Below are 15898 nucleotides of genomic sequence, written 5' to 3'. Positions count from 1 at the left end.
AGCCACTCCAACAAATTCATCAAATCCAAGGAGGGGGTTGTGAGGACCCCCAACCTGGTTGGTCAGAAACACAGGAGACCGATTGTATTTGCCATTGATGGCTGAAGTGGAAAGGGGTCTTGTAGGATGGAAGCCTTCCCTTGTGGGATCCGATGCTCTCTCCACATAGTATCAGAAGTGAGTTAATTGCTCAGTGGTGTTGGAAAATCCACACGACGGAACAGGTCTCAGAATCAGAGGCATGCAGATGATTCCATTAAAGCCATTATCAGACTTCCACTCCTTCCTTTTTTAATTAAATATTTTCAAATATACAAAAATTATGGGTAATCACATAAAGCACTGGCACACTCCCCATGTTAATTTACATTTGCTTCAGTTGTTTAATATTTTTAGTAATAAAATAGCTAGAGTTGAAGGCTCCCTTCCGTGTTCTTCTCCTTAGGTGACCAACTTGTCCCAGTTTGCCAAGGACTGTCCCCGTTGTGGGACTGAAAATTCTGCATTCTGGGAAACCCTTCAGTCCTGGGAAATCCTCAAATCCATGTACACCCTTCGCTCCCTCAGACATTCACACATTTACCTCATGCCCATGTTTCCTAAGTGATGTACAGAATTATTTTATGTGTTTAACTTGACACAAATAGTATCATGTTTTGCACAGTCTGTTTCTGTTAGATCTTTTTCACAGAGCATTACGAGTTTTGAGATTTAGTATAATGACACATTAACATGCACAGATTTTTTAAAAGTTTATTTATTTATTTTTGAAAGAGACAGAGACAGCATGTGCGGGGGAGAGGCAGAGAGAGAGAGAAAGAGGGAGACAGAGAATGCCAAGAAGGCTTGCACAGAGCTCCACACAGAGCTCAAACTCATGAAACTCTTAGATCATGACCTAAGCCTAAACCAAGAGTCAGACGTTTAACCTAGTGAACCACCCAGGTGCCGCAACATGCACGGATTTAGTGTAATTTCTGTATCCCGTTCCATTGTATAAATATACTCTATCCATTTTCTTCTGATGGAAATTTGGGTTGCTTCCGATGTTTGGTAGTTTAACATGTCTGCCAATATTATAAATATCACCTGTTGCATATTTGGGAAATTTGTAGGGAATATACGTGGGAGGGAAATTGCTAAACCCCAAAGTATGCTCATTTTTGTTTTTACTGCACTTGGTCAAATTGCTCCCGGAGTGCTGGTAACAGGTGATGTCTTTCACCAACGATGTGAGCTCCATTCACCTTGACCCTCATGGCTCAGTACTGTCACACTGCAGAGCGCTGCCAGCCTGAGGGCTGTGAGATGCTATTTCATTTCCCAGCATCTTCCCAAAGTTTAGTGCCCTTCCTCTTCTCTGCTCTCTTACTGGATTTGTGCACAAACATTGCCCGTGTGGTTTAAGGGTTAAGATTAAGAGGCACAAACTGCCTGTTACAAAATAAGTAAGTCATGGAGATGAAAATCTTTCTTAACGAGTATAGGGTTCATTGGTTTTTAGTTTTGGTAGTTTTATTTGCATTTTTTATCTTTTATTTTAAAAATCTTTCCTATCCCGATGCCATACTGTCATTCTCTCCCTTTTTTAAAAGCTGTAAATGTTTGCTTCTTGCACTTATATAATTCATCCAATAGAAATAGATTTTGGAGTGTGGTGTGACGGAGAGATCGAGCTTAATATTTACCCATATGGATAGTGAATGCACCATTTATTAAATAACCTGCCCACCTCCACTGGTCTGTAAGGTTGTTATCTGTCAAATTATATATAATATACATATATAATATATATATATATATATATATGTTTGTAAGTTCTATAGTCTATCAGTGTATCTGTGAACCAGTATCACACAATGTGTTTACTATAATTTTATAATAAATCTTGATTTCTGCAAGGGATGTCTCCTCACTTTGTTCTTTTTCGTATCTTTTTTACTACACCCTTTGCTGTCCCATGTAAATGTTACACCTAGTCTGTCAAACTCAAAATAAAAAGAACGGTCTTGTGGGTTTTGATTAGAATTCCACTGAATTTACATATTGCTTAGGAAGAAAGGCATGTGCCAATATTGATATCCTGACAATATCCCCATCTAAAATTGATAGATCTCTTCATTTCTGTAGGTCTCTCTTTCTTCTGTCAAAGTTTTTATATATTTATATTACTTGCTAAATGCCATCCATATGTTATTACTGGATCTCTTACTAGGTATTTCATCATTTTTGATGCTATAAATGAGATTTGCATACACACATACATATTACATTGTCCGAAAGTTACTGATATATAAGGATGCTCAAATGTTTGCACTCTGAGCTTACATACTGCAGTCTTGGTGAGTTCTCATTCATCCTGATAGTCTGGGAAGTACAAGCAATCACACCATTTATAAATACCAATTTAGCTCTCTTTTCTCCAATTCTTATCACCTCTTTTTAACTTGCCTTGTTAGTCACAATGACCAGGATGCTAAGTAGAAGCCTGAGATACCAGTTTGCCTTACAGTTGCCTTTATGGGAAAGGTTATATATAACATTGTACCACTGAGTCAGGTGTTTGATGTAGGGGATTTTTTGTTTTTTGAAGGTTTTTTTGGGAGGGGATATTTATAAAGTGAAGAGATTTTCCTTTGTGTTCTTAGTTTGTTAAATCTTTTCTTTAACTCCAAGTAAGCAATGAATTTTATCAACTGCTTTTTTTCAAGGTAAATCTTAGAATTACTCCACTTCAAGAAGCTTTCCTAGAACCCTAGAATTGGACTAGAAGCTTCTCCTCCTTAATTCCACTGCATTTTGCACTTTACCCAGTAGATGAAACTATCTCTTTATAGGTCTATGCTCCCCAGTAACTTATAAACAATTCAAAGGCAAGAACCATGTTTGATTCGAGGCTGTATCCCCCAGAACCTGATATAGAATACAGAATATCTGTACACATATTTATAGATACAAATTCCCGAGAACATGTTCTAGAAACCATTTCTTTCTAGAAACAAATTATGTTTCTGACATCTAAGCTCCATTTACAAAGGCAATTATGATGAACTAGAATATAAGATTTGTCTGAGAAGAATTTTAGATTTCTAGATGTTTATTGCATAAACATTTTTATAAAATAAGCCATAAAATAGAACTGTCTTCTGAGAAACACTGACTTTATTCTTATGTCAAACATAATTTGTGACTACATTTGAAATCAAATTCATATTTGTTTTAACATTACATTAATTATTTTTCTTTGTGTCATTATCAAAAGTAAGACCCCCCCACCAACTTTGATTTGCTCAGTAAGCACCTTTCAGAGTTGTTTTTTCATATCTAAGTACCAAGAATATTTTATTTTAATTAATTTAAATGATGTTCCCAATACCAAAGGACCTTTCAAAATGCTTTATGTCGCAGTCAGTATTTGAAGAGCCCACGTATTTTATTCAGAACATTCTGCTATTTAATGAGCATACACTTCAAATGCCATTTGAAAATATGAAACCTTTATCTTTTAACTCAGTTTTGCTTTCATGCATAACATGGTTCTAAAATCACAGTGGTGATATTTATTAGCTGTCTTTGCAAAAACTGTGGGCAATACATCTTTCACATTTCATTGAGGAGAAAAGAAACTTAATCCCGCCAGGATCTCCATTATTAGTTCTTCCTCTTGATTTATTTTCCCCATGGGAATTTTTTGTTGGCTGGATGTGCTCTGAGGAATCTCTCCACTGAGTTGTATTTTACAGAGGCACACTGGAAAAGCCAAAATCTGGGGTGCCTGGGTGGCTCAATAGGTTAAGCTTCTGACTTCAGCTCAGGTCATGATCTGACGGTTTGTGAGCTCAAGCCCCGCATCGGGCTTTGTGCTGACAGCCTGGAGCCTGCTTCATATTCTGTGTCTTCCTTTCTCTCTGCCCCTTCCTTGTTCATGCTCTGTCTGTCTGTCTGTCTGTCTCTCTCAAAATAAACATTAAAAAAATTTAAAAAAAGAAAAGCCAAAATCTATTTCTGAATAAAAGGATTAAATTTTAGATCTCATTATCAGGCTCACTAAGTCCAACCTAGGCATTACTGGGTTCATATTCAATATTGAACAATTCTTTTTTTACTCACATAATTTCCTTTCATTTCCAGCAAAGTTTTTACTTTGTTTCATTACTAACAGTAATTAGCCACTCAAGTGCAGCCTCTATCCCCTTGAATTCTTCTAATGCTAAAGAGTACTCCACAAACCACATTTTTATGCTGAGTCCTTTCCCTCAGGGATGTCAATTAAACTTCATCAGCAGCAAAAATTGAAATACCCCTTTTCCATATTCATCACAGATGCTTAATTTTCATGGGCAAGAGTGGCTGAATGAAATGTTTGAGAATCATTTTGATGAGAAATTGTCTACTTCTTGAGTTGACCCAATTCTCATTTTCAAGCACAGTGACACTCTTAATCTTCAGGTAGTTACCCTCGTGATGAAAAAAAAATCTCAAAAAGGGAGAAATAATTCCAAGGTCACATATTCTATCATAAGTTGCTCTAAATAGTGTGTCTCAAAGTGTTTATTCCAAATCCTTTCTTTATGGAATAAATAAAATCATGTCCGTTGTCACCTTTCTCACCTGTGTCCTTTGTCATCATGGTATCTAAGAATATGTCATTTCTATATAAAACTAGCTATCTTATTTCCAGAAAAAATAATTATTTTGTTTCAGTTTGGTTAAGCATGACCAATAAAAGTATGAGAAAGTAAGGGCCTATCTTTTGTCCTTTCTTCTTATTTACATGTTCTCTTTAAAGTTTAACCTTCCTTCTTCAGCAACATTGAATAACACGGGTTTTCACAAACCAACTATTTCCATTCTTATACCTTTGCCTTTGTAAATGAGTCTCTTTCTCTCTGGAATGCACCTCCTTTTCTCGACTGTCCATTTATGTAAATATCCTTCAATACGCTGATCCAATTTTATGTTTATGAGACTTTCCCTAAACACTTCTTGCTAAACACACACACACACACACACACACAGAGTTAGCTATTTTTCTCCTCCTGGCCCCCCAATAACACTTCATAGATTAATTCGTTGAAGTAGAGTTAAATTTTCTACACTTTCTTCTCTTGTGAGATTGTGAGATCCTAGAAGTCAAGGTATATCATTTATCTTTGGATCCCAGAACCTAGCTCAGTACCGCCATGGTAATTAATGGGCACTCAACATGTATTTGTAAATAACTGATTACATAGTATAGGCTGTCTTCTATGAAATCATTCTTAAATTCCAGAAAATGGTACTATTTTTCTATATTGAACTTAGTATGTGTGACCATAATGATCAAAAATAAAAATGCTATTTAAAATAGGCTTATTGTGGTGATCCTTTTGCAATATATACAAATCACGAATCAGTATGTTGCACACCTGAAACTAATATAATGTTATATGCCAACTATACTTCAATTAAAAAGTAGATATGCTATTGTAAAGGTTGAATTTTTAAAATTTTTCATGAGACACATGTACAATTAAAAATTCCTGACTGAAGGGGTGCCTGAGTGGCTCAGTCAGTAAAGCGTCCAACTCTTGGTTTCAGCTCAGGTCACGATCTCATAGTTTGTGAGTTTGAGCCCTGTCAGGCTGTTTGCTGACAGTGCAACTTGTTTGGAATTCTCTCCTTCTCTCTCTGCCCCTACCCCACTCATGCTCTCACTATCTCCCTCTCATTCTCTCTCTCTCCCAAAATACATAAATAAACTTTAAAAAATTCCTAACTGAAAAAAGAAAAAAAATGTGGGGGTGTAGAATCTGAATTTATTTGTAAAATTAACTCATATTTAGAATATAAAATGTCTAAAAATGAGGGACCTGAGTAAGGTAAGTAAGACTTTTCAACTAAAAGGTAAACTGAAAGTTAGCCATTGTGATCTCTTTAAAAATGAGTCTTAGTGGATTATTGGTAAAACAGAAAGGAGAGTTGAAGTAAACAGAGTTAAGGCTAAACACCTCTTTCTGATTATTTTAGAGGGGCCTCAGCAGCGAGGATTGAGTGTACCTTACTTTACCAATTTGTGAACAGCTTAGAATGACCCAGATTGTACTTTGCACTCTTTTTAGTTCATTTCAAGCTGAGCCAAGATAGCTTCTATTTTAAAAACAAACAAAAATAGAAACCAAGTTATAACCAATTTATAAAATTAGTCATTTAAGATACATAACATTCCATTGTGTTTACGGCTTTCTTCCTTATTACTTTTCTAATAACAACAAAGATTTAACTTTCTGTTAAGATGATTAAAATGATTTTAGCAAGAATGTTGCCCAGATTGGAAGAGAGGAAGGTAGCTTATGAGTTCCAAAATAGCAATATTTGAAAACATGTGCATGAAAGAACTTTTGTAAGCATTCTTGGAATGATTTGTTTTCTATCTCCTCTCCCTCCACCACCTCCCAACTTAAAAAAAAAAAAAAGAAAAAGAAAAAGCCTTGGGTGGAGTTAAGAACTCTTTTCAAATCTTAAACAATTACTGGAAATCCTGAAAATGTATTCTCCTTTATACAGTGGGGGAAAACATTTTAAAGTTTCTCTCTTTTTTTTTCTCCTGAGAATTGTTTACCAAAGGATTTACTTAATGGCTTCTATTTTGAACAGAGAATTCAGTTATAACTGCCTGAAATATAATGCCATCTGTGTTGATTCTCCCCCAACTCAAAACACAATTCTTTTCTTGAGGCATGACAAGTACAGATAGATAAGTTCCACTAATTCTTCACTTTAGCCAAGGGTAAGCTATGTACCATAAAAATGTCAATCTGAATGCAAATAGAAAATGTACAAAGCACATCTGTAAATTTAAAATTTTTAAGTTCTGATTTTAGTAATTTTTTCTTCTCTCTATATTTATCAGGGTGGAGGTAACTGTGAGGTCAGAAGTAAAGATGCAACAGGCACAGTCATGGACACTGGGGGATGGACCCGGCGCCAGGGGACCAAAAGAATCACAGAATCACTCTGAAGCCAGTTTCCTCGAATCTATACCACTGTCTGGACCCACCTACACCTCCGCCTGAAACACCAACAGCTGGCATGTGAAATCCACTGGAAAATGAAATTGGAGTTTAGTAATAATGTATTTTAAATTACTTTAAATTAAGAAAAAAATTTGAGCGTCTATTTATTTTTATAGAGAGAGAGAGACCGAGCGTGACAGAGAGAGAGGAATACACAGAATCCCAAGCAGGCTCCAGGCTCTGAGCTGTCAGCACAGAGCCTTATGCAGGGTTCAAACTCACAAACGGTGAGACCATGACCTGAACCAGAGTTGGAGGCACAACTGACTGAGCCACTCAGGTGCCCTTACTTTAAATTACTTCAAACTGAGAAGTGATATACATATGGGAAACACTTATTAATTCCTGTAAGTATCAGTCTGACTGATCTCTAATGTAAAAAGGAGACTTACTCCCTTTTTCAGCAAGACTTCCATGAGAAAATTACAAACATTTTATTTAGTGTTTATTTTGCATTTCAAGAATGCTTAAATTCCGTTCATCAATATCTTTATTACAGCCTGACATTTCTTATAGCCACAATAGACTTCAAAAGTATGCTGAAGTATGATTACTTTTGGCCTTATTCAGTTATGATCTCTGTTATCAGCCGCAACTCTGATTTTAGAAAGTGTATGTGGTGCCAGCTTTTCTATCCTCAAGAATGGAGGATGAGTTATAATCCATGTCAATGGACAGATCCCTAAAATAGCCAGGCACATTTCCCCTCATGCCTAATCTTTCCTGTTGCTACCAAAGCCTTCACAGGACAGGAGTTAAGCCACAACAGAACAGCTCCCAAATCATCCTGATAGTCACTTGAAAAATAAAACTGAGGAGCTAACCTAAAAGACTAGATCCTTGCTGTTATTTGAAAGCCCCATGTGATTCTTGATGGCAAAAGGTCTTAACATTTCTCATCGTCCAATTTCTTGACTTTAAGATCCATGTAGAAGAACAGAGATTTGCAAACCTTTCAGACACACAACCCCAAAGGCAGTTCCCGCTTCTCCATTTCCCTTTGCCCAGGGGCATCTCCAAAATCAATTCTCAGTTTGTGATGGATGGACGTTAAACACATTCTACATGTGTTTGTTTCTCTGGTGCTTGTGCTTGGTTACCACTTTCCAGGGCTGATGCCTAGACTTTCTCGGGGTCTAAGCTTATTTTCTGAGGTTGTCTGATTTACGTTATGTAGAAAATTGACATGTCACATCTCAACTGTTATTGATTCATAATGTCTCTTTTCCCTGAGATTTACTGAATGAGATAGACAAATACATGGCAAAATAAGCTAGCCATAATTAAATGACAGATTCTAACTTACAAATCCTTCAACACAGCAGACAAAACCATATAATTGACAATGTTAAAAAATGATCAGTAATATGCATGTCATCGACGAAAAACATTGTTATTATAGAACACAAATTAAGAAGTAAAAGGATACTTAACTGCCTTCTAATAAAAGCAGCTTATTTGCATATCACTTTGCATATTTTGTTAAATAATATAACCCCTTAGAGAGTGATGAGTGTTTAATATCGCCAGTGAAGGCTTTAGGTCAACAACCACTCTTTGGACACCTGTGTGGCTCTGTTAGTTGATTTCAGATTGGGTCACGTCTAGCATTTCATGTGATCTAGCGTTACGACAATGTGATTTCTGCTCAGGTCACATGTAGCATCTCATGGGACAGCACGGAGCCTGCTTGGGATTCTCTCTCTCCCTCTCTCCCTCTCTCTCTGCTCCTCTCCCCATCTCAAAATAAATAAACTTAAAAAAATTACCACTCTTAAAATGTCTTGCCCCTACCTATACACCTTGGTACCTAGTGAGAGCATATTGAGGAATGCGAAGAGCATCAGTACGGCCAAACTTGACCAGTACTCACGAGAGGATATTCCCAATATAGGCGTAGTAGGAGCAACAGTAGGGCGTGGTCCCATCGCAGCAGTAAGATCTGCAGTCTTTGCCGCACTGAGCGAGGCAGTCCTCTGCAAAACAACACCGCACATGTCTCTTACAGCTCTGACATCAGCTTCACGGAGAGTACCCTATGCTACATCTCAGTCGGTCAACGGCCACACCTCAGTGCATTTCAATATTCATTTTATGTCTTCAGAATTCTAAAACATGAATAAGCATCCAAACTAGTCTTCCTTCCCCATTGGACATAAATCTAGAAGCGGCAAAGATCATTCTTTATGGAATTTCCTTCATCAAACATCGTAATTGGTAGTTAGCATTGTTGAATGAGATAGCAAAAGGAGAAATGAATGAATGATCCGACAAATCAGTCATTCAATTTATCAACAGACTTCTTCTAACAAGTTTGGAATGAGAAAATCTTGACTTGAGGGTACTACTTTCAATTAACATTAATTTATTGAATGTGTTATTGACATGTATAAAGTCAACTGGAGGTAGTTTTTAAACAATGTATATTTTTACGTCAATGGATTATATGTTACTCTTTCTGTACATTTTGTTTTACTTTTATAATGACAGTCTGCATACATGTGGTTAACACCAATGAGTCTGCCAATTCTGTCAATCCACTGGGTTGGAAGATAATGAGTTAGTTGTAGGAAGACGTTCCCATAGATAGCTATCTTGTGAATAATTAAGAATTTATTTATTGTCAGATTTAACAATCAACAAGTTATGAAACAGCACTGTGTAAAGGGGGTAAGGTGCCTTGTGAGTAGAAAAGACATGTTGGAACTTATAAAACCAAATTATTGTCTTTTTTTTCCCCATTGTTTTTGGCAAGGAAAATTATACCCCAAATGTTGAATCAAAATTGCCCTAGCTTTTACAGATTCTTTGTACCACTTAAGTGATTTATGTTTAACAAGTTAAGATTATTATTAAATTATAATCAGTGATATAAATTATAATGGATATGTGAATTTGAGGTACATGATTAGAAACACATTAAGTACAGTGTGATAATTTAAGTCTCATGTTCAAGAGTCACAAAGGAAGTCCTTTCCAACCAAATCCCTAACAGTAATATCAACTATTATCTAAATTATATAACTCTTTTGCTTTCCTGTCAAATCATAACCAAAAACTATAAGATGTTACATGATGTCTGCATCCGGGTGATGGATTTGTCTAGAAAGGGAAATTTAGATTTTAAAATGTTTTTTTTAATGTTTATTTTTGAAAGGGAGAGAGACAAAGCATGAGCAAAAAGAGACAAAGAGAGAGAGGGAGGAGACACAGACTCTGAAGCAGGCTCTAGGCTCTGAGCTGTCAGCACAGAGTCTGAAGAGGGGCTCGAACTCACACACCGTGATATCATGATGCTTAACCAACTGAGCCACCCAGGCACCCCTAGATTTTTTTTAATGTTTTATTTATTTTTGATACAGAGAGAGACAGAGCATGAGAGGGGGAGGGTCAGAGAGAGAAGGAGACACAGAACCGGAAGCAGGCTCCAGGCTCTGAGCTAGCTGTCAGCACAGAGCCTGACGCGGGGCTCGAACCCAGGAATGTGAGATCTGACCTGGGCCAAAGTCGTAGGCTTAACCGACTGAGCCACCCAGGTGCCCCCTTAGATTTTGTTTTTAAATGACCTCCCTGCCAGGATGAATCGTGATGAACAAATGTCATCCCAAAGTAGCAAAGTTCATTCACTTTTTTCAATAATGCATGGTCTTTGTGGAACACGTGAAAACGCTCATCTATTTTCCCCTCGAATTTACTTCTACCTCATAAATTAACCACCTTAATGTTTTCTTCTGAGGTGTGGTAAGGAGAAAAGAGAGGAAGAAATAATTACCTTTGTAAGATTCCATAACTCTCCTGAAAACCACTGTTACACTTTGAAGACAGAAACACAGTCTAATGATCTATTGACAGGATATGCTCTTTGCAGAGTCCATCACACTTTTTTAAGGCTATTTATTTTATCATTTTCTCAGTGAATTTCTATAGCTCTCACTTTTAGTGCTGCTTAGTTAATTCAAACATTTAGATTGGTTGTCTCAGGAGGCTTAACAGGGATGTTTTGCTTCATGTTCTTTAAAGCTATTCGGATAGTGGGAGAGCTGATGTCCCCAGTTTTTCTGTCTGAGCAGGGTGACCCATATGTAAGTAGCTTCATGGAGTGCCTTGTGAAGGATGCCCTTGATAGTGACATCTTATTAAACTCTCCATGAATATCAAAGGTTCAATTACTATTATTGTATTGCAGTTACTACTATTATAAGCACAGGGTGTTATCAAAATATTTTGTACCAATGTTACAGGAAACCAAGCCCAATGTCTTGTAGCCAAGAAGCTGGATTATACCTGCAGCAAACATCAAGACTGTGTCACAAATTGTTCATTATTTTTATGGCATTTTCCAGCACCCCTGTCTACTTCCCAGAATCAAACAACTGAAAAGGGCAAGTATAACAGTATGGCAAACAGATTCACAGTCACAACATTCTCACACTGAGGTTTTAACCACACCTCGAATCTTCTATGTTACTTGCTTTCTCCAGTTTATTGGAGAGCAATTCTGTGAAAATCAGATTTGGAAGATACCAGAGCATTTTCTCACTTGTAAAGAATGGAACATTCCAGTTTCAGAAGATCATTGACACTACTTTTAATATTCGAATTCATATTCTTGAAAATTCTAGTCCAAACTTTCTTCAGTGACTTTAATCAAAGGCATGATCTGGAAGCAAGTTCTCCAACCCTCGCCCCACCTTAAGGAATGTGTAGTACAGGAAAAGCATCTGGCTGCAAGCACATGCTCAGAAATGGCTCTTGTAAGCTACAGCTGAGGATACGAGAGGAAGGAAAGGGAGGGGACAGAAGTCACTGGCTGAGCCTGGGAAGGTAAAACCTTGGCCAAATCCTGTCTTTGTTGCCTACAGTGGGAGTCAGAAAATGGCATAAATTTCATTGCGTCTCTTTCCAAAGCAAAACATGATGCTTTAGGCATAGAAACTTTGCTCATACCTCCTCATCTAATGGAGCAAGAATTTCATATATTTGCTGTGGGGGGAAAATAATTCAGGGTATGGGCGGTGCATCTACGTAGGTTTTGGTCCCATTAAAGCTGACGATTCATTGAACGCCATGCCTCAACTATTTTATCTGCATTGTTTCCTCATCTTACCCCAGTCCTCGCTTCCAGCCACATCTCTTAGTTCCAACCAAAATGAATTCTGTATCTTTGCAAATATATACCTCATGGTTTTTGCCTTTGTCACATTATACCCTCCTCCATTTCCGTATGTCCAAGGCTTCCCTACCAAAAGTCTAGTTCCTAAAATTCCTCCTTAATTCAATGTCTCTGAGCAAATGTTTATTGGGCTCCTCTTATGGGCCACGTATTTTGCCAGTCTCTGAATATTATGCCAAACAAAACGGACATCATCGTCATGGGCTTAGACTCCTGAGCCAGCAGTGAGGTTCCCTCCTGCAAACACTTCTGGCACATGACTGTAATGCACTTATGACACAGCCTTTTATACACTATAGTAGACCTGCCTTATCTCCCAGATGAGACTCAGAGCATGGCCTCTGTCCTATATATCACTCGAAATACCTCACTCAGTAAATACTGGGTAAATAAATATGGCAAGCATAGAAGGACTTCTGAAGCAAAGAGTTCATGAGCTAACACCAAAGAACACATTAGCTAAACATTTCTTATCAAAGACAGTAAGTTACTTTAGTATTATTGGCTTGTGGTTACTTTCTAGCTTACAAGGGAGGTATGCCTAAGGAGAGAAGAAATGAATGCAGAAAAACTTTCTAAACTAACCAAACTTGTTGCCAGCCAGCTTTGCAGATGTCTTGAACCTTAGGGATTGTGCACCTAGCACAGGGTAGGGGTTGGGGAGGAACAAGAAAAAAGGAAGGAAAAGTGCACACATTAGAAGCTTACAGTGTACCACAGGGGATAAAACAGATAAAAGAATAAGTTGTTGCTCTACAGTGTGCTTAAGTAAAGATGAGTTAGGTTGTGTTCTATTTTCTTATTTTTGTTTTCTTTGGATAAACAGAGGAGGTGGAAAGAATTATTGCTTCTAATGAACTAATAAGATTTTAATATAAATCTAATAACTTGTTTCTTTTAGCCTCACAAATTCTAAAATATACTTTAAGTATAAGAAATAAGCAAACAGATTAGAATGCAGTTTCTCCTCATTAAATAAGTTCTTTTCCCACTTTTATAAAATTTTGCATTTGAAAGTCAGCATTTTCTTTGCAATAAAATATCTTTTAAATAACTTATAAACAGCTGCTAATTTACATCTCAATGTATGAATTGAAAATTTCTATATAAGTTTGGGGAGTCATTTCTGACAAGGTTGAATGAGAAGTTCAATTCTCTTGATGTTCAAGTTCAACAATGTTGAAGAGCCTCTTCATTTTAGTTGGAATCTTTGTTAAGTATCAAAAAATAAATCCCAGTGCTACATAAATTTACGATACCAGGGTCACAGGTAAGCCTGTGATTTTTTTTTTCCCTAGGAAGTGAGAGACATGAACACATTTTACAAAGAACTTTGCTTTGAGCTTGTTTTGTGAATAGGAAGTAGATGAAAAACCACATGTGTAATTAACTTTATACATGAATAACCAATGAAAAGCCATTTTGAGCTCCATATCAATCACGAACCAAGAAAATCTCTCTGCTCTGTCAAGTATTAGCAATTCTTGGGAAGAATAATTAGGTGGAGGGAAATTCCATTCACCTACAAACAGGGCTTCATGAAATCGATGAAAACAGGATTAGACTCTGGGTGAATTTACGCCTCTCGAAAAACCTTGTATTTGAACTCAAAGCATCCAATTATCCAGACTACCACGCTTGAGAATCATCTTCTAAAGCAGAAAAAAACAAAAACAAAAACCAAAACAAAAAAAACCCAGAACAAAACAAAACCAAAAACCCGGTGGTCTAAGGCTTTTTATTTCAAAATATTCAGAATGTGTGGGTAGCATGGAGAGTAGATAGACTGTCTTGAAATGGAAAAGTCACCACATTCATTTATTTTAAAACTTCAGCAAATACCTCTAAATCTCAGGTACTTTTAAAAAATGCTTTCCTCCTACCCCTCAGTCTCTGCCCTCAACCGCCAAATTCCTGAGTCGTGCACAGCATAAATTATACGCTACCCAGAGAGTGAAATCCCCTAATTGGGGAATTGGGATTTTTAAATTGGGCTGGGATTTTTAAATTGCTTGCAGAGTGAGAAGGGAGGAAAGGAGAAAGGGAAAGTTCAAGAAACAGGACAAAACGGCGTGAGGGTCGCGCCGAGGGTCCCAGAGCGCCGGCGTCGGTGGCGGCCCGGCGGGGACCACGCCGTCTCGGCTCGCCCACAAAGGTCCCGTGCGTCGTGCGGAGCCGGAGTGCGACCCCAGCGCAGTCCCCAGGGTCGTTCCCCTCTCCCGCAGCCCCGCCGTGCCACTGACCTGCGTAGACAAAGAGCAGGACCAACTTCGGAAGCGAGATCCCTGGACCCCCGGGCAACCTCAGCGCGTCCATCCAAGCCGGTGGCCGGAGGTGGCGCGCCAGGACGGACGGACAGACGCACCGACTGGAGAGAGGGCCGGGAGCGCAGGGAGGGCCCGGGTCGCGGACGAGCGGGAGCGTGGTCAGAGGGAGAGGGCAGCGCAGCCGAGCGCGGGAACCCGCGGGGACCCGGCCATTACCGTGGGAGTCTTCGAGGGGAGCCCGGGCTGCGCTGGGGCCGAGGTCTCTTTGTCTCTGCCCGCGGCGCTCAGGCGGCAGCCGCTCCAGCGTCCTGGGCCACCCGGGCTCACGTTTCATCTCCGCGGGTGGCACCGACGTGGGGCCGGGGGCGGGAGTGGCCTCGACTCCTCCCCACCCTCCGGTTCTTGCATCTGTGCCGTGAGTCCTGGAGCCAGAGGGGACTTCTAACCCTGCGCTGCTTGTCAATTGCTGTGCAGTTTAGCAAGCTCTTTTTTTTTTTTTTTTTTAGTTCCAGCCCTCCACTCCCATTTTTCCTTTAGGAGCAAATAGGTGAAGAAGAGTTTCACTTTTTATCTTTAAACAAATGTAGGGAATTTTTAGGGTTGCAGGTTCTGGGCAAAGAATGCCAATGAAAAAAGCTCAGGAGAACTGGAGAGTCAGAAACGGTGTATAGTATCTCTGCCAAAAGCTAATAAAATATTTATTTGTTGAACACCTAAAGCATTGTCAGTAAAGTCGTGGGAAACAAAACAAGAATTCACTGTGGTCGCTATTATTTGATACTGTTCTGGAGTTACTGACCTATGCAATTAGACAAGACAAAGAAAAGCAGTTATAAAAACTGGAAGCAACATTTTCATTTGCAAATGATGGGCTTGTGTATGTGGAAAATCAGAATCAATGATACAGCTCTTACATAGGGTTATGTGACTAGAGAATCAATCATTTTCTTTCATGCAAATTAAAATTGATTAGAAAATTCTAAGTTTTATGCCTGAAGATAAAAACATAAGTAAGTGAATAAAGATCATTCTCTTTATTTATTAAAGAAAATTCAAAAAAATCAATGAATGGAAAAAGCCTCCACAGAAAATAACTACATTATAACATCACAATAATTGAAACAGTTTTCACTAACACTAGAATAGATAGGCTCAAGGGAACAGAATGGAGAATGCAAAATTAGAAACAAAAATAATAGAAATTTAATTTATAGTTTTGAAAAAAGATATATTTAAAGCAGAAGAGAAAATAATGGGTTGTCCAGTGAATTGTGTTGGGGCCTTAAGTAAACATCTGTGGATTCTTATCTCCTTTCATCAAAGCAATATCATATAAATTAAGTATTTAAACCTGAAGATGCAATTATAAAAGAAATGGATAAAAAATGGGAGGATGACATGTA

General features: G+C 38.2%; 1 protein-coding gene across 1 annotated transcript in view; it reads right to left on the bottom strand.

The window, feature by feature from the left end:
- The window catches only part of CYYR1 (cysteine and tyrosine rich 1), a 100579-nt gene extending 85804 nt beyond the window's left edge, over positions 1–14775 (bottom strand). The window contains exons 1-2 of the mRNA XM_029939097.1: positions 14472–14775; positions 8929–9031 (exon numbers count right to left, since the gene is read on the bottom strand). Of these exons, the coding sequence (XP_029794957.1) occupies positions 8929–9031; positions 14472–14544 (176 nt within the window). The 5' untranslated portion in view covers positions 14545–14775. The remainder of the gene's footprint in view (positions 1–8928; positions 9032–14471) is intronic.
- Between the last annotated feature and the right edge of the window lie 1123 nt (positions 14776–15898).

Source organism: Suricata suricatta, chromosome 5 (assembly GCF_006229205.1).
Source record: "Suricata suricatta isolate VVHF042 chromosome 5, meerkat_22Aug2017_6uvM2_HiC, whole genome shotgun sequence".
Classification (NCBI taxonomy): Eukaryota; Metazoa; Chordata; class Mammalia; order Carnivora; family Herpestidae; genus Suricata; species Suricata suricatta.
This window is presented reverse-complemented; position numbering and strand designations above follow the sequence as displayed.